Here is an 18,917-nt window from a genome sequence, read left to right on the forward strand (position 1 = left end):
TGCAGCCGCTCAGCGGTTGCCAGGCAACAGGGGACGCCGAGGGACTCGCGCTCGGTCGTCCTGAAATATATTTCTTCCGGAGGCCGGGTGTTTGGCGGCAACTAAGGCCCTCTTGCCGATAGTCCGCACAGATAAAGACCTACCGGTGTTTCAAAACCAGAGGCCTCTTATAGCTTACACTAGAGGAAGAAACTTAAGGGATAGACTTGTAAAAACAGACATTACCTGCAAGATCCCCCCCCCATAGCACCTAATGTGTATACAAAACCAGCGGGTTGCTACGGCTGTAGCAATTGTGCTACATGTAAATTCATGGTAACCTGTAGAAGTTTTAAACACCCACACCAGGATAAAACTTATGCTATTCGCCATGTGCTCACGTGCAATTCTTCTTTTGTGGTCTATGTCATAGTCTGTCCTTGTGGTCTGTTCTATGTAGGGCAGACCACAAGGAAGTTCAAAGAAAGAATGGCATCTCATAGATCGGCAATCACCCTTACATTTAGGGGTAAAGATATTGATCAGCCGGTCTCTAGGCATTTTAAATCTGCTGGCCACACTTTGGAATCCCTGCGCTACTACATAATAGACCATGTTCCATTGAGTTTGAGAAGGGGAGATAGGGCTAAGACCCTTTTGATTAGAGAGTCTCAATGGATCCTCAGGTTAAATACTATTAACCCCATGGGACTGAATGAAAAGATAAATTAGAACAGCCTGGTTTAAATAATGCCTGTGCTGCTCCGTTTACTTTAAAAATACTATGTGCCTGTTTTCATTTGGTGTATATATTCTCTGTGACTGTTGTATGTATTTTCCATGTCTTTGTATGTATTTATATTGTGCACTTTATAATAATGCCTGTTTCTTCCCCGCAGCTGCGCGTCAGTGACCCGTTTTTTTCACCTATGACAGTGGTTCCCAACCTTTTTTCTCTCCCGTACCCCTTGATTAGGCTTTTTATTTATAAAGTACCCCTCCTCTCAATTTGACATTTCCACAGTACTTATGAGTGGAAGTGAGCAGTATGTGTGTCCTAATATTAAGGAGTAGCCGTGGTCTAGTATATGGTCAGGAATCAGGTCCGTCTTTGTCTGGCCGCTGGCTGTGTATTGTCTCCAGAGTTCCCGCTGCCTGTAGGATTAATACTTCTTCTACCTACTATGTCAGTGCAGGGCAGATGTTCACAGGGAGCTCTCACTGAATTGCTGGTTGGGCAAAAGCACAAGGAGACGCTGATGACGCTGCAGATGGAAATGACACAACGTGGCTTGTTTCCATGTCAATGGTAGACTTCTTTTGCCATTGGGAGACTTTTTCTTCTTCCGCCATTACCAATATTATTTTCAAGTACTCCCAGCTGGTCTGCAGAGTACCCCCAGGGGTACTAGTACCCCAGGTTGGGAACCACTGACCTATGAGAATGACTTCCTGCCCGGCGGGGATGCGGAAGTATGACTGGAGCGCATTTGGAACGCACAGGGAGTGCGTCCAGATGATCTGTCTGCGCGATACCCGGAAGTACAGGCTGTCACTTCCGGTGAAGGTGACCCGGGCGCTGAGCGGCAGGTGTGGACTCAGGGAGTTACAGGTATTTATTGGGGGTGGTGGGGAAGCGGCGGGTGTTACTCTGCTGTCTACAGTTTTGGATTGTACCTTAAGGAAGGGGCGCTGACCCCGAAAATACAATGTATTCGGTGACATCCATATACTTAAGATTCTTTTAAATGCAATTGGAGTGCCTTTTCTTTGGAGGACTGTCTGTATTTATTTAAAGTGCACCCAAGCCAGTTGATCCTGAGACCCTTGAGTGCCAGCATATAGTGGGATATATATATATATATATATATATATATATATATATATATATATATAGATAGATAGATAGATAGATAGATATAGAGAGAGAGAGATATGTAGAGATGTATGAGATATATATCAACAGCAGTGGTCTGGCACTCCACAAAGTGAATAATAGCAACTGCCTCAATCTACAGTATCTATCTATCTATACATACATATATTGATAACGCATAGTTATGGAAAATTACTTTATAACCCTTAAATATAACGGCAACACTGAAATAATTGCACACCAACACAAACTTGTAAAAAATGTTTGACAAAGCTTTACTTGATAAAATAGCTTGATTACAGGTATTTGCAAATGCAAACTAACACAAGAAACATAACATTGATTAGCTAATACTTAAACAATAATTATAAATCAAATCAAAATGGAAACCTATCAAGGACAGTGACCAGCCACCAAACCTCACCCCATAGTTACCTCCAGCCCCCTGCTTGCCTGTTCTTCCCCCACTGCTTTCCCTTGCTTCTCTAACTCTGATATTTAAACCTTAATCACATTAATTAATTACTCATAAGCATTGAGTCTTATTGGCAAGCTCTGCTTTCAATCATGATGTCATCATTCACCAAACACCCAACTTACTTGTTACTAGGGAAAGATTCAGTGGCCTTGGGGTCTACACCTCTGTTGCCCTGTTCTCATATTGTTGATACGTTTGTAGAGACTAGCTGACTGTCCTTGGTCCACTATACTGTCAACATCGCATTCTTAAACTTATAGAACAAAAAAACAATTCTCTATAAGAAATCACTCTTCTAGCACTGTTCTGAATCTTCAGCCAATTTGTAATATTTTTATGCAAGTCATAGTTGACAAAATGGTTGCTGCTTCTAACAAACACATGCTGCTTAGCGCAAAGGGTAGGCCTCATACGCCGTGGCTAGTACCTTGTGCAACAAGCTAACGCCATCTGCAGCAATAATAACAGTATTTAAGAAAACAGAGTGTAATAAAAGCATAGAATTATTGATGCGTTAATTCTGTTTTAACAATACGGATGGAGCCAGTTTCATCTATCTGGCCGGTCCGCCACATCTTTTCATCTCGGCACGCCGGTTGCTGAGACAGGGACGTGCGATTGTCTCACATGTACACGCATCCCATTCTCATCCCATATTTTTTGTCGAATGATTTCTCTTGCCCTCACAAATAAACGTCAGTGGAATCTGAATTTTATTTGCGGCTGCCAGAACGAAAACGGGACTAGCAAATGACATAATTGATGTGCCCTGGTACCCAGGGGAAGCCCAGCATTTTCATGGAGACGCCAATGAAACACTGGGCATTCCCATGTCCCAGTGCCACCAGTCATCACAAAAAAAAAAAAAAAATAGTGGTTTCCAAAAAAATTTGAATAACGCCTCCCCCCCCATTGGTGAGCAAACATAGATTTGGACGCCCCTCACCGTGGCTATAGTGGGTCGGGGGGGATGGGGGGTATTTGGCCCACTCACATAAAGCAAGATAGACATATACTATAAAATACATAATCTTGATACAGGAACAGTGTGTGCCAAAGATCTAGGGCAGCGGTGGCCAACCCGCGGCTCCCGAGCCGCATGCGGCTCTCCTCTGCCTCATGTGCGGCTCGGGAGCTATCATCCCTTCAGCGGCTCCCCCCCTTTGATCTGCGGCTCTGCGGCGCCGGGCTTTCAGGCTTGACGACGAGCCGCGGGCGCCGTGTGACACGCATGCGCAGTCACACTAGGAACAGTGTGCGCGGCTATTTCCTACTGCGCAGTCCTCTTCATCGTTCAACCGCCGCGCCGTGCTCCTGCTGTTTGCTCCCACCAGCCTCCTCCCATCCTCCTCCCATCCTGAGTCCTTCAGGACTGTGTAAGTACGAACTACAAAATAATATAATGCATACAAATATATAAGATAGACATGATGAGTGTGTTAGGGGAGGGTGGGGGGGGGGTATGTATATAACATATATATTTATATATATATATATATATATATACGGGCTAGCCTGTGGTACCCTGTTATTATACAGGGGGAGAGCAGTCTGCGGTGTCCTGTTATCATACAGGAGGAGCAGCCTGTGTGTGCTTTTTTAAACAGCAGGAGCAGCATGTGGTGTCCTGTTAGTATACAAGGGGAGCAGCCAGCGGTGTCTTTTTATTATACAGGGGGAGAAGCCTGTGGTGTCCTGTTATTTATTATACATGGGGGCAGCCTGCGGTGTCTTTTTATCATACAGGGGGAGCAGCCTGCGGTGTCCTGTTATCATACAGGGGGAGCAGCCTGTGTGTCCTTTTTTAAACAGCAGGAGCAGAATGTGGTGTCCTGTTAGTATACAAGGGGAGCAGCCAGCGGTGTCTTTTTATTATACAGGGGGAGAAGCCTGTGGTGTCCTGTTATCATACATGGTGGCAGCCTGCAGTGTCCTGTTATCATACCGGGGGAGAAGCCTGTGTGTCCTTTTTTAAACAGCAGGAGCAGCATGTGGTGTCCTGTTAGTATACAAGGGGAGCAGCCAGCGGTGTCTTTTTATTATACAGGGGGAGAAGCCTGTGGTGTCCTGTTATCATACATGGTGGCAGCCTGCAGTGTCCTGTTATCATACCGGGGGAGCAGCCTGTGTGTCCTTTTTTAAACAGCAGGAGCAGCATGTGGTGTCCTGTTAGTATACAAGGGGAGCAGCCAGCGGTGTCTTTTTATTATACAGGGGGAGAAGCCTGTGGTGTCCTGTTATTATACATGGGGGCAGCCTGCGGTGTCTTTTTATCATACAGGGGGAGCAGCCTGCGGTGTCCTGTTATCATACAGGGGGAGCAGCCTGTGTGTCCTTTTTTAAACAGCAGGAGCAGAATGTGGTGTCCTGTTAGTATACAAGGGGAGCAGCCAGCGGTGTCTTTTTATTATACAGGGGGAGAAGCCTGTGGTGTCCTGTTATCACAGCCACCTATGCCCAGCTGCTGACCACAGCCAACTTCGCTCAGCAGCTGACCACAGCCACCTTCGCCCAGCTGTTGAACACAGCCACCTACACCCAGCTCCTGAACACAGCCACCTACGCCCAGCCGCTACTGCTGACCACAGCCTCCTGTGAATTGCACCTGAACCCAGCCTAAGGTATGCAATTCTTAACCTGCTGCCTTTCTTTCTCCCACTGTATATCACTGCTGTCCTTCTACTTATCCCTGCTGTCACTATCTCTCTCCCACAGTGTCTTCTGCACCACCACTACCAGTCACAGACTCCTCCTCCCAGCTGCTGACCACAGCCACCTTCGCCCAGCAGCTGACCACAGCCACCTTCGCCCAGCAGCTGACCACAGCCTCCTTCGCCCAGCTGTTGAACACAGCCACCTACGCCCAGCTCCTGAACACAGCCACCTACGCCCAGCCGCTACTGCTGACCACAGCCTCCTGTGAATTGCACCTGAACCCAGCCTAAGGTATGCAATTCTTAACCTGCTGCCTTTCTTTCTCCCACTGTATATCACTGCTGTCCTTCTACTTATCCCTGCTGTCACTATCTCTCTCCCACAGTGTCTTCTGCACCACCACTACCAGTCACAGACTCCTCCTCCCAGCTGCTGACCACAGCCACCTTCGCCCAGCAGCTGACCACAGCCACCTTCGCCCAGCTGTTGAACACAGCCACCTACGCCCAGCTCCTGAACACAGCCACCTACGCCCAGCCGCTACTGCTGACCACAGCCTCCTGTGAATTGCACCTGAACCCAGCCTAAGGTATGCAATTCTTAACCTGCTGCCTTTCTTTCTCCCACTGTATATCACTGCTGTCCTTCTACTTATCCCTGCTGTCACTATCTCTCTCCCACAGTGTCTTCTGCACCACCACTACCAGTCACAGACTCCTCCTCCCAGCTGCTGACCACAGCCACCTTCGCCCAGCAGCTGACCACAGCCACCTTCACCCAGCTGCTGACCACAGCCACCTATGCCCAGCTGCTACTGCTGAGAATTGCACCTAAACCCAGCCTAAGGTATGCAAATCTTAACCTGCTGCCTTTCTATTCTCATTCTCTCTCTCTCTCTGAATTTTGCCTAATTCCGTGGAAATTTTGGCTATTCTGTGTGGTATAATGTGAATTCATCCCTGGTATCATAATGTGAATTTTTTCTCATACCGTGTGGCATAGTGTGAAATTTGTCTCATATCGTGTGGCATAGTATGAATTTTGTCACATACTATTTGGCGTAATGTGAACAATTTTGGCTAATTCTGTGGTGATTAATTTGAATTTTGGCTCATGCTATGTGTAGCATGATGTGAATTTTGTCTCATTCAATGTGGTATGCGGAGAATTTTGGCTTAATCCATGTGGCATAATGTGTAAGGGGCACTAATTTTAAACAGAATGTAAAACAGATTTCATGTTTGCAGAAAAATCGTCAACATGTAAAAACTCTCTCTCTCTCTTTGTAATGTATACGGTTACCATTTCTGACCTACAGCCTATTTTTTATTAATTGCATTTTGAAATTGTTATCATAGTATGCATTTTGCTCTGTGAAAATGAACTATGTGACAGTATAGCTTAGCAATGTTGACTATAAACAAATTAAGAAAAGCTAGTGATGTCAATGGTGTAGCCACCGTTGCTTGTTGTCGCTGTGTAGCCCAAGGCATAAAGGACATTGGTACTTCTTTACTTTCACGGCGCCAGCATGGCGCCGCGCGTCAGAGTCCCCTTGCGGGGCTCGCTTCGCTCGCCCACGCTGCGGGCTCGGTGGCTCGCTACGCTCGCCACGCTAATTAAAATCAACTCCATGCCAACATGGATAGTGGAGGTATGAACTATCCATGTTGGCATGGCGTTAACTTAGTTTATTTTACTTAATTAGTGGCGAGCGTAACCCGGAAGTACGCGCGGCGCCATGCTGGCGCCGTGAAAGTAAAGAAGTACCAGGACATTTACCCAGGTTACTGTAAGGGCCTGCCATTGCGGCACAGTGCCCTTACTGGCATTTGGCCCTTATACCCCACCAGGTTACCTGCCTCTCAAACCTGATGTACAGCTTTATACATGCTAAGATTCTTTGGTAGGCTGCTGTGCTTTTATGTGGATTGTTTTTTGTGTGCAATAGTGAACTTGTGCCATATACATGATAGATTGATAATAGTCTGCAGACCTAATTTAAACATTTTTGATAGCGTATGAATGTATTTTATTTTCTATGAAATTGCAGAATATTCCAAGCATCTTTAAACATGGAAAAGAAAACCCAAAATAAACGTAAATACGAGGATGAACACAGAACATTCTTAACGGAATGGGAAAACTTGTATTTTTTCATAGATCACAAAGGCAAACCCCTCTGTCTGATATGCCAGACTGCACTAACACACTTCAAGTGTTCAAATCTTCAATGTCATTTTAGCACACATCATGCTAAAATGGACAAGGAATTCCCTATAGGTACTGAACTACGATCTCACAAGGTAAAAACTTTGAAGGGTCAAATTGCAAAACAAACACAAGTGTTCCAGAAATTTTCCAAACATTCTCAGACAGTTACACATGCCTCTTATAAAGTTGCTTGAAATATTGCCCGTGCAAAAAAACCTTATAATGAAGGTGAATTTGTTAAAAAATGTCTCACAGATGTAGTGTCCATCCTGTGCCCAGAAAATATATCTCTGAAAAAAATGGTTTCAGACCTACAACTCTCACGACATACAGTTGAGCATAGAATATCGGACATAAATGTTTCTGTTGAATCTCAATTAACTTCTGATCTTCAAAAATGTGAATACCTCAGCATTGCACTAGACGAGTCTTGTGATGTCCAGGACAAATCTCAATTGGCAATATTTGTACGGACTGTTTCAAAGGATTGTGTAATCAAGGAAGAACTCCTTGATATAATGCCTTTAAAAGACCGAACTTGGGGCATTGATGTGAAAGAAACACTGATGGATGTTATTGCAAAATCAAAGTTGCCTATATCAAAGCTTACAGCAATAGCAACTGATGGGGCACCATCCATGGTTGGATCTGTGAATGGCCTTGTGGGACTGTGCCGGGCTGACAAACAGTTCCCTGACTTCTGGACGTTTCACTGCATCATCCATCGGGAGCAACTGGTATCTAAAAAGTTACGTTTGGATCACGTAATGGATCCTGTCCTAAAAATAGTCAATTTTATTCGCACACATGCTCTCAATCACAGACAATTTAGGAATCTCATTGCTGAGCTTGACCAAGGTCTTCCAGGCGACCTGCCACTTTACTGTACCGTAAGGTGGCTTTCAAAAGGTAAAGTCTTATCTCGTTTTTTGGAACTTTTGAACCCTGTGAAGATTTTTATGGAAGCAAAAGGAAAGGAATACCCTGAGCTGTCAGATCCACAATGGGTTTTAGACCTGGCATTTCTTGTGGACATGCTGCGGCATCTCGACAAACTCAACCTGGATCTTCAAGGGAAATTCAAGATACTGCCTGACATGGTGCAAAGTATATTTTCTTTTATCAGCACACTCAATTTGTTCAATACTCAACTTCAAAAGGGAGATCTAACACATTTTCCTTTACTGTTAAAGGAAAGTGAACAAGTACCTGATATCTTAAAAAGTAGCACAGCACGGTATGCAATATTGACTGAAGAACTTAAAGACAGCTTTCTGGAAAGATTCCATGATCTACAGCTGAAAAGACCTCAGATTAGATTCCTAGTTGACCCTTTCAATACGGATGCCAACACTTTGAAAGCCCCTTTAGTCACAGATGAAGCAAGTACACAGATTGAGATGCTTGAATTTTCTGAGGATGACCGACTTAAATCTGTCCTGAAAGATGGAACAATTGAGTTCTGGAGAACTGTACCAATGGAGAAATACCCCAATGTCAAATGTGCAGCACTCAGACTTTTATCAATGTTTGGTTCTACTTACCTTTGTGAGTCTTTTTTTTCTACACTAAAACAAGTTAAATCAAAGCATAGATCTGTTCTAACAGATACACATGTAAGAGAATTACTGCGAGTAGCGACAACCGCATATGACCCAGAATTTAAAAAAATGATTGATAACAAGGACTGTCAGAAGTCTCACTAAGAAAAAGGACAGCAGGGGACGTGGCATGACCGAGCTTCTGTGCGGACGCAGGGTAAGTGAACTTCACCGAAAATTTGAAAAATTATCCTGCCTGGGAGACCATAGGCACCCCACACCTACTCACCTGTGCTCCTAAAGCTCCCCTGCACTTTACAAGTTGTTCACTTGGTAACTGCCTGGTGTACCCTCGTTGTCTTTTAGTACTGGCATCCTGTGTGTGTGCTATAATTTATTTTAGCTACTCTGATCCTTATGCACAATAGGCATCTATGCCTTTCTATGTTTGGTGCTCGTAGCCCTGATTACTGCCTGGTCTTTGTTTGAAACGTTATTGGGACTTTTTTGCTCTTTATATAAATCTGGTGGTTGATATTTCACTGGCGGTGTTCTGGCCACCACCCTACTGCTGGACTATTCTACAATCTACCAACGTTGACATGGCTGATCTTCTGAACCTGTTGCTCATGTATGTAAAGATTTCTCCTGCTAATTGTGCCACCTTTTTAGCTCCTGCTAAAGAGGATTTAACACAAATCTGTCTCACAGACCCATGAGGAAAATCGATTATTGTTCCAAAGTTGAAAGTTAATAAAAAATGTTTTTAAAAAAATACACATTTTATGTACTCTTTCCATGCGGTTGTCTTTTCATGTGCTTGTCTGCTTGTTTACACAAAGGCCCGTATTCAGATCTGAGTGCAGCACAAATTTGTTTTCAAAATGGGAAAAACCATGTACACTGCAGGTGGGGCAGATGTAATGTGCAGAGAGAGTTAGATTTGGGTGGGGTGTGTTGAAACTGAAATCTTATTTGCAGTGTAAAAATAAAACCGCCAATATTTTCCATGCACAGAAACAAAATAACTCAACCAAATCTAACTCTCCTTGCACATGTTACATTTGCCCCTCCTGCAGTGCACATGGTGTTGCACATTTTGAGAACAAATTTGTACTGCGATCATATCTGAATAAGGGCCAAAGTCATGCTCCTTCAAATGTTATTTTAAGGCCAAGCCACGCCCTATTTAAAAATGGGGCGTGGTCTTCCGGGAGCTAGGTCACGCCCATTTTTTTATTGTTGCGGCTCTTTGTCTTAACAGAATTTTTTTTAGGGCTCTTCAGCTCAGATGGGTTGGCCACCCCTGATCTAGGGCTTGGCTTTGTGGCCACATAATAGTACCAATTCACATTACATCACACAATAATGCCACTTGTACACACTGTGCCAGCTAGAGCCACTTGGACACACTGCGCCAATATTACGCACACTATAATGGCCATTATGCCATACACCGTTATGCCCATTACGCAACATGCCACACACTGCAGTATACCATAGTACCCACTAAATAGGGGTAAATCATAAACAAAACTTCTAATTGTGTGCAGGGCCATGTGACATGGGTAGGTTTTTTGCTTGGGCTGCCACTAGATTGCACCCATACAGAGCAACAATTCAGCGGCGCCCCCCGCCGCCCATGCAAACCCCCCCAATCCCCCGCAGCCTTACCTTTCGCGCTGGTCCTGGCGGCTCCGTTCTTCTGCTGAGGACCACCACAAAATGGCTGCCCCCATACAGCAGACAGGGGGATTGGGGGGAGGTGTAACTATAGCACCGCAGCCCCCGGCGCCCCCATATGCACAGCGCCCCCCGCGGTGGCGGGGGCTGCGGTGCTATAGTTACGCCACTGCAACAATTTAATTGTTCTGGGTAAGAACAGACACCGGCGCCAGCATTTTTGCTTGCTGCCCCTCGTGCTGGGGTGCAAAAGTGTTTGGGTGCCCCAATATTTCTTGCGTCTCGCCCAGTACTTTAGTTGGGTTTAGGTGTTTAATGCTGCTAAACCTAGTCTGTTTGGATGTGATCAAAATAAAATTATAATTGTGAATCCTGTTCTCTCAGGCACGCAAATACTCAATTATCACCCCCTCAGTGGGTAAAGACACAGAAGCCACTAATCTGTGTAAAGCTGGTGGATGCTCAGGCCAATATATGCGACAGTAACTATGGAGGTTACTGGCATGTAAGTGTTACTGCAGGGAGAGCAGGCAGGTACAGCTGGTGAACACTCACAGTTACAGCCAAACTCTCCCTCCTTCTTCTTATAAGACACCCAGCACCTCTCCCTCCCCTGGCCACACACATGCTCCATGTAATGTCCCTCCCCCCTCATGTACCCACAGCTGTGATCAGCTGCTGTCCCCTCCTCTCATAGGTATCACCAGCAGCTCTGGGGCACACTCATGGGACATAGCTTGCCCATCACAGGCACAGAGCAGTTGGTGGCAGTACTGGGATGGATGGTGGTGCTGGGTGACCGGCATCATGTGAGCGATAACTTTATTACACTGACACCCATTTTATGCCCTACTATCCACTAGGGCGTGGTGGGAGTATAAAATAGTGTGCCAAGCGTAGAGAGGCACAGTGCCCAAAGCATTACAAGCGTGTCCATGTTGACGCAACATGTGCCGACAGGTGGTATTTCATGCCCTACCATCCACTAGGGTAAAAAAAGGGGGGATTTTTGTAAGAACTTACTGTTCGAACCCCTTTCTCTGGGTCCAGTCCGGTGACACAGCTCACGATGGGATGTAGGAGGGGTCCGCAGGAGCCAGGCACCTATGCTTCAATTCCTTGGGAGCAGGCTCCTCCCTTCTGCATCCCATAATGCCTCAGTTCAACTTCAATAGCACACTAGGATACAAAACTCAGTACAATGCCTGAACATCTTATATGCAAACTCATAGAACCATAACATGACAACATATGAAAGGTACAACTTACTGAGCGTAAGGGAGGGATTGCTGTGTCACCGGACTGAACCCAGAGAAAGGGGTTCGAACGGTAAGTTCTTACAAAAATCCCCTTTGCTCTTTCGTCCAGTCCGGTGACACAGCTCACGATGGGACGTTCCCGAGCCGGTCCTTTGGGAGGGTACGCTCAGACTGACAGTTCTCATCACTGCCCGTCCGACGCGAACTCATAAAACCTGTAAAAAGCTCACGATGGGATGTAGGAGGGGTCCGCAGGAGCCAGGCACCTATGCTTCAATTCCTTGGGAGCAGGCTCCTCCCTTCTGCATCCCATAATGCCTCAGTTCAACTTCAATAGCACACTAGGATACAAAACTCAGTACAATGCCTGAACATCTTATATGCAAACTCATAGAACCATAACATGACAACATATGAAAGGTACAACTTACTGAGCGTAAGGGAGGGATTGCTGTGTCACCGGACTGAACCCAGAGAAAGGGGTTCGAACGGTAAGTTCTTACAAAAATCCCCTTTGCTCTTTCGTCCAGTCCGGTGACACAGCTCACGATGGGACGTTCCCGAGCCGGTCCTTTGGGAGGGTACGCTCAGACTGACAGTTCTCATCACTGCCCGTCCGACGCGAACTCATAAAACCTGTAAAATTTGGTAAAGGTGTGAACAGAGGACCAGGTGGCAGCCCTACACAACTGCTCCACTGAAGCCCCATGTCGCACAGCCCACGAGGAAGCAACTGACCTTGTGGTATGGGCATTGATACGTGAAGGAAGTGGTCTACCTGCCTTACAGAAGGCAAAAGCAATAGTTGATCTCAACCAACAAGCAATGGTCTGCTTTGAAGCAGGCCAACCAATCTTATGCACATCATACAGTAACAAAAGCAAATCAGATTTGCAAATGTCCTTTACCCTATCCACGTAAATTCGCAAGGCGCGAACCACGTCCAATTTCTTTAATTTGTCCCTATTTCTTACCCCTTCAGGTGGGGAAAACACTGGAAGAACAATGTCCTGGTTTAAATGAAATGAAGACACTACCTTAGGTAGAAACTTAGGTACTGTTCGAAGCACAGCCCTATCATCATGAAAAATAAAAAATGGTGACTTGCAGGACACTCTGACACACGCCTAGTCGAGGCAATGGCCAACAAAAAAGTAAGTTTCCAAGAAACATATTTGAGATCAGCCAATCTTAGTGGTTCAAAAGGAGGATTTTGCAATACAGACAGAAGACAGAACTAGAGACAAATCCCAAGGTGCTACATGCTGTCTGTATGGAGGTTTAAGTCTGGCTACGCCCTGTAAGAAGGTCTGAACCTCAGGTAACAGAGCTACCCTTTTCTGAAAGAAAATTGACAATGCAGATAACTGCACCTTTAAAGACTGAAGACTAAGTCCGGCAGAGAAACCATCCTGCAAGAATTCCAAAAGTCTCGAAACCTTGAAACTAGACGTATGAACTCTCTGACGTTCACCCCACCTGATGTAGATCTTCCAGACCCGATGGTAATTGGCTGCTGATACAGGCTTACGAGCCCTGAGCATGGTCTGTATAACGGCATCTGAAAACCCCTTCTCTTTTAATAAGGAGGATTCATAAGCCACGTCGTCAAATTGAGATGAGCTAGGTCCAGGTGTAGAAATGGCCCTTGCTTTAGCAAATCCGGTCAAAGAGGCAGACACCAATAGTCCATCGACAATCTCAGTATGTCAGAGTATCACGACCTCCTGGGCCAATCCAGTCCAATCAGTATAGCTTGCACCCTCTGGCCCTTCAGTATCTTCAGTACCCTCGGGACCATTGGAAATGGCAGGAATATGTACTGTAAATCAGGTTTAAACCCCAAGGTATCGTCATGGCATCCACTGCCCAAGCTGACGGGTCCCTTGACCGGGAACAAAACCTTGGTACCTGACAGTTGGTCCTTGATGCCATTAGGTCTATCTCTGGTAGCCTCCAGCGGACCACAATCTCCTGGAAAACTTGCTGATGAAGTGCCCATTCTTTCCCCAGCAGATGCGCTCTGCTGAGGAAATCCGCTTCCACATTTCGGATCCACGGAATGAACACAGCTGACAATACAGGAATATTGATTTCCGCGCAGGTGAAAATCCACAATACTTCCCTCATTGCCATATTGCTGCGATTTCCACCCTGGTGATTCAGGTAAGCCACTGTTGTGGCATTGTCGGACTGTACTCGTAGCGGTAATCCTTTCAGAAATTCTTCTGCTTGATACAAGGCATTCCAGACTGCCCGAAGTTCCAGTATATTGATCGGAAGCCTGGATTCTTCCCTGGACCAGAGACCCTGTAACCTTATGTGAAGGACAACCGCCCCCCCCCCCAACCCGAGACTGGCATCGGTCGTAATGACCAGCCAATCCCAGGAACAAAGGGAACGTCCCAGCTGTAGAGTCTCTACATCTGTCCACCAGTTCAGGGATTCTCTCGACTCCTGAGACAGAACTAACTTTTCCTGCTTCATAGTCTTTGAGTTTCCCGACCAGCACGACAGGATATTCCACTGAAAAATCCTCAAATGGAATCTGGCAAACTGAAGTGTCTCAAATGTTGCCACCATTTTCCCAAGCAACTGTATTCCCTGCCACACTGTTGGTGCAGGAGCTTGTAAGATTGTCAACAACATCTGACGAATCTCCACTGCCTTGGGTTGTGGTAGAAACACCATGTGAAGGTGTGTGTCCAAAAATCACCCTGAGAAATTGCAGACTCTGCATGGGTGTCAAATGATACTTGGGGAGATTTAGCATCCAGCCCTGATCTCGTAAGAATTGTGTCGCGATGCTCAGATGTTCCTGAAGCTTCTCAGCCAACTGCGTCTTGAATAAAAGGTCGTCCAGATAAGGTATATTTACTATTCCTTTCAGTCTGAGGGCTGCAGCCATGACTGCCATCACTTTTGTGAATACCTTCGGAGCCGTTGCCAGACCAAACGGCAGAGCTTGAAACTGCCAATGGTTCTCTCCTATTGGAAACCGGAGTAGGGACTGATGTTCCTTGTAAATGGGTACATGGAGGTATGCATCCTGAATATCCACAGATACCAGAAACTCTCCCGGCTCTATGCTTAAGAGCACCGAGCGCAAGGACTCCATGGGAAAATGATCAACCCATAGATGAAGATTTAAAGACTTTAAATTTAGAATAGGTCTGAAAGACCCGTCTGGTTTGGGGACTAAGAAAAGGATTGAATAAAATCCCTTCTTCCTTTCCTCCTGAGGTCCTGGGACCACTACCCCTTTCCCCTTGAGTGACAAAGCTGCCCCCAGAAGGGCGGACCTCAGAGATGCGGCCCGTGGAGGGATGCCCCTGAGATTTATCCGGGAACCTTCGTAAACAATGGAATAGACCCAAGGATTCCCTGTGGAGTCTTTCCACCTATCCCGAAACTGCAGGAGGCAACCCCCCACTCTGAGCCCAGAACGGGGAGCCTCCGCCCCGTCATGCAGAGGACTTATCCTCACCTTTTGCTGCATGTTTCTTTGTAAAGGCCCCAAACCGTGATTTGGGGTTCTTTCCTCTACTGGCCTGGAATATACCATGCCCTGCCTGTCTTCTGTTGGACGCTCCGCCACAAAAGGACGAGCGAAAGGACGGCTTAAAAACTTCAAACTTAGATCCTGTAGATTTAGTTGCAGTTGGGAGAAATCTACTCTTTCCACCCGTAGACCCGTAGCCTGTCTTTTCCCAAATAGTAATTTGCCCTTAAATGGCAAAGTTTCAAGGGACTTTTTTGATTCGCTATCTGCCTCCCATGCCTTTAGCCAAAGTTTTCTTCTAGCTGTTACTGAGGTAGAGGAGACCCTAGACGCCATCTTAGCACCTTCTTCACCAGCCTCACAAATCAGAATCACTTTATTGCCAAGTATATCAATGTACAGCATACATAATACACAGGGAAAATGTACTCTGCAGCACATCTCAACTTTTCAGTCAATGTAAAAGCTTCCGAATCATGGTGGAACTGACTGCTCAGAGTCTCCGTCCACTTGATCATTGCTTTAGCAACCCAAGCAGAAGCAATAATGTGACGCACCCTGAAACCCACACCTTCAAAGATTGCCCTAAGATAACCTTCCACTTTTTTATCCACTGGATCTTTAAAGGCCGCACCCCCTTGCACAGACAAGGCTGTGGATTTAGATAATCTGGCCATGGATGCATCTACCAATGGAACTTTTTCCCATAACTTTACATGTTCCTCTGGCATGGGGTACATATTAGCATATTTCTTTGACATTAATAATCTCTTGTCAGGGGTTTTCCCTTCTTCACCCAGCAAGGAAACCATCCCTTCATCAGAAGGAAAACAAACAGGGTCCCAGCAAATTTTTTTAAATACACAGTGCGCAGGGGCTTTTTCTTCCTCAGACAGATTTAAAGCCTGCTTCACAGCCCAAATCAAATCCTCAATACCAGGAACCGAAGCTTCAGCTTCATCACTCCGGTCCCAACCCAAATCCTCCTCACATACACCATCAGAATCCAAAGTCAATAGTGGCGGTGTAGAAAAAGGGTGTCTATGCACAATATCCTCAGAGGATTTGGTAAACGGCTCCATTAACGATGTCATTTTATGAACACCCTGAGCAGTGTCTTGCATAGCTTGCAACAAAACAGGGTCCCCCTGAGCCGGAGTAACCGACCCCACAGAAGTCTGAGAAGAAGGGATATGGCCAGGAGACCCTAACATGAAATCCTTTTGCCTATTTAAAGCCCCTGTTAAGGCATTCATAGACCTGCCTAAAGCAGCAGCCCAAGCTGGTTCAGCTACATCAGACCTTGGGGCCTGCGACTCACTGGGAACAGAGTCACATGAAGGGCACAATTCCCCCTGTTCACATGTAAATTTAACATCACATTTCTTGCAATAAATAAACATGTCCCGCGCTCCCTCCACCAATGCAGCAGAAGTGCACCCTTCAACTATGTTAACAAACACAATGCAAAATGCCAGGCAAAACACAGAATAATGTATCAGTGTACTTATCTGTGCTGTTTCTGCTGCCAGCGATCAGCAAGGGAAGCGGTTTCCAGGAGAGGCTGTAGTCTGTGTCAGAAATCCACCCTGTTCAGCTCCGCAGCAAGGATAGAAAGGGCGCCGATGCACAATGCAGGAAGAGACCAAGTCTCTGCTTCAGCGGGGAGGGTAGCCTTTTTGGCGATTTCTCCCCCTTTAGCCGCTCCCACAAGTGCCTCTCCTATCCTCCAGTGCCTCCCCTACAGAATGGGACTACTTGGAGTTGTCCGGCAGCGCCGAACTCCTGTAAAAGACATCAACTCCCTGGCGGGATTTTCGTCTTTAAGCTCTCCAAGATGGTGGCCGCCATCGCGGGGGGTCTGTCCCCCAAGATCCCCTTCTGCAAGGAGCCGGTTAGGACACTCCCGGAGCCCAGGAAAAACTTCTATAGCTGAGAGGTTAAGCGCTGTGCAGAGGGAGCAGATGGCTTCCCTCTGCACACAGAGAGCTGACAGGATGCGATTCTGTCAGCCTCTGCTGTGCTCTCAGTGTGTGTGTGAACTTCAGAATGAAATAACACACTGGAAAACCTGCTCTAACTAGTAAATTAATAAAATAATAAAAAACCTAACTAGTCTATAAAAATACCCAAAGAAAAAAGTGCAGCTGCTCAGCATAGCACCCACTCCTGTGGGCACCTAAAACTAACTGGGGCATAATGGGATGCAGAAGGGAGGAGCCTGCTCCCAAAGAATTGAAGCATAGGTGCCTGGCTCCTGCGGACCCCTCCTACATCCCATCGTGAGCTGTGTCACCGGACTGGACGAAAGAGAAATACATGTTGACTTTTCCCATGTCGATCTAATGACCCTATTAACCTTCCTGCATGTCAACCTACTTGCTGGTGACCTAATGATCCCTACCCTGTCACACGTTCTTGCATTGCAACAAGAAAAATAGGTGTGCCGCACCCTATAGTAAATTTATGCTGAAGGCGGCTTCCGTTGCCTGACCGGATCTGAACCGGCTTGCCCTGCAACAGATCCTGCGGCCAGCCGGAGGGCATTGAAGACAGCTTATCGAAGATATTTAGGGGGAAATTTAATAAGAGGTGTATTCTACGTCACATGTGATGTTGCTATGGGCAGCCAATCACAATCGACTTCTTAATTATTTAGCACCCTCTAGAAGATAGTAGACAGGATCTGATTGGTTGCCCATAGTAGTAGTAGTATGCTTATTTATAAGGCGCCACAAAGTGTCCGCAGCGCCATACAAAGCAAACAAAAAACAAATTACAAGGTAACATACAGGGTGTGTTGATAAAATACAGCATAAATAGGGTATAACTGGTAGAACTAAAATCAGCATCAGTTCGGAAGTAGGTGTCGAAATTATCGAGGAGACTGAAGATGAAGTAGAGGAAGGGAAGAACAGGGCAGGAGCACTGGTGAGGTAAAGAGGTAGGGTAAGTACGTGAGGAAGGAGGGCCCTACTCACCAGGGGTTAAATATAAGCCTCACAAGACATGTCGTCTCTTTATACTTCTATATGTTTACACATGTTTTGGACAGACCTCTTTTTCTCTCCCTCTTTCAATGTATTAGATGAGAATAGATTTAGAAAGCTGCTATTTAAAAACAACAACAAAGGAGACATTTTATACAAAATATTCACGTAAATTGAACAACTGCTTCAGATAATCTATAAACATCTTAACTTTATATATGTATGTAAAAAATAAAATGGCACACTACACATTTTTTGATACCATCTGATAAATGGAATATGTTATATATAAAAAAAATTATTGAAAAAAAAGAAATTAGAAGTGCCAATAGTGGGGTTTGAATACTGGTTTCCTAGGGTGCATTGAAGTCACTCTAGTTGTTGCGCCACATGAGCTTCACAGCTAAGATATGCCAGTAACGAATACTTCACCTCTATTTCTGGTTCCTACAATGAAGTGATTTGGATGGTCTATCTGTCCATATATGTGTATATATATAAATGAAAGGATTTTTTTTGCGTATGAACGCTTGTTTATAAACTCTGTTTCTGTGTAATAGTTTTTTTGGCTTGCTTGAGATTTCCTATCTCCCTCTTGGGCACTAATTTATTCCTTTTTTAAACTTGTTGCCGGTAACTTGCCATTGAAAGCACATATTACATATTGGTTTGTTACTAATTGCACACTCTTGTTGAACTAATTAAATGCCTGAATTAATACAGGTGATCTGTATACTTCC

General features: G+C 45.5%; 1 protein-coding gene across 1 annotated transcript; it reads left to right on the plus strand.

Moving 5' to 3' along the window:
• The first annotated feature begins 7,501 nt into the window (after positions 1-7,501).
• LOC146062948 (general transcription factor II-I repeat domain-containing protein 2B-like) lies at positions 7,502-8,908 on the plus strand. Its single transcript, XM_083174959.1, has one exon. The coding sequence runs from the start codon at positions 7,502-7,504 to the stop codon at positions 8,906-8,908; it is 1,407 nt and encodes a 468-aa protein (XP_083031085.1).
• The last annotated feature ends 10,009 nt before the right edge of the window (positions 8,909-18,917 follow it).

The sequence above is a fragment of the Crinia signifera genome, chromosome 3, assembly GCF_055691185.1.
Source record: "Crinia signifera chromosome 3, ASM5569118v1, whole genome shotgun sequence".
Classification (NCBI taxonomy): domain Eukaryota; kingdom Metazoa; phylum Chordata; class Amphibia; order Anura; family Myobatrachidae; genus Crinia; species Crinia signifera.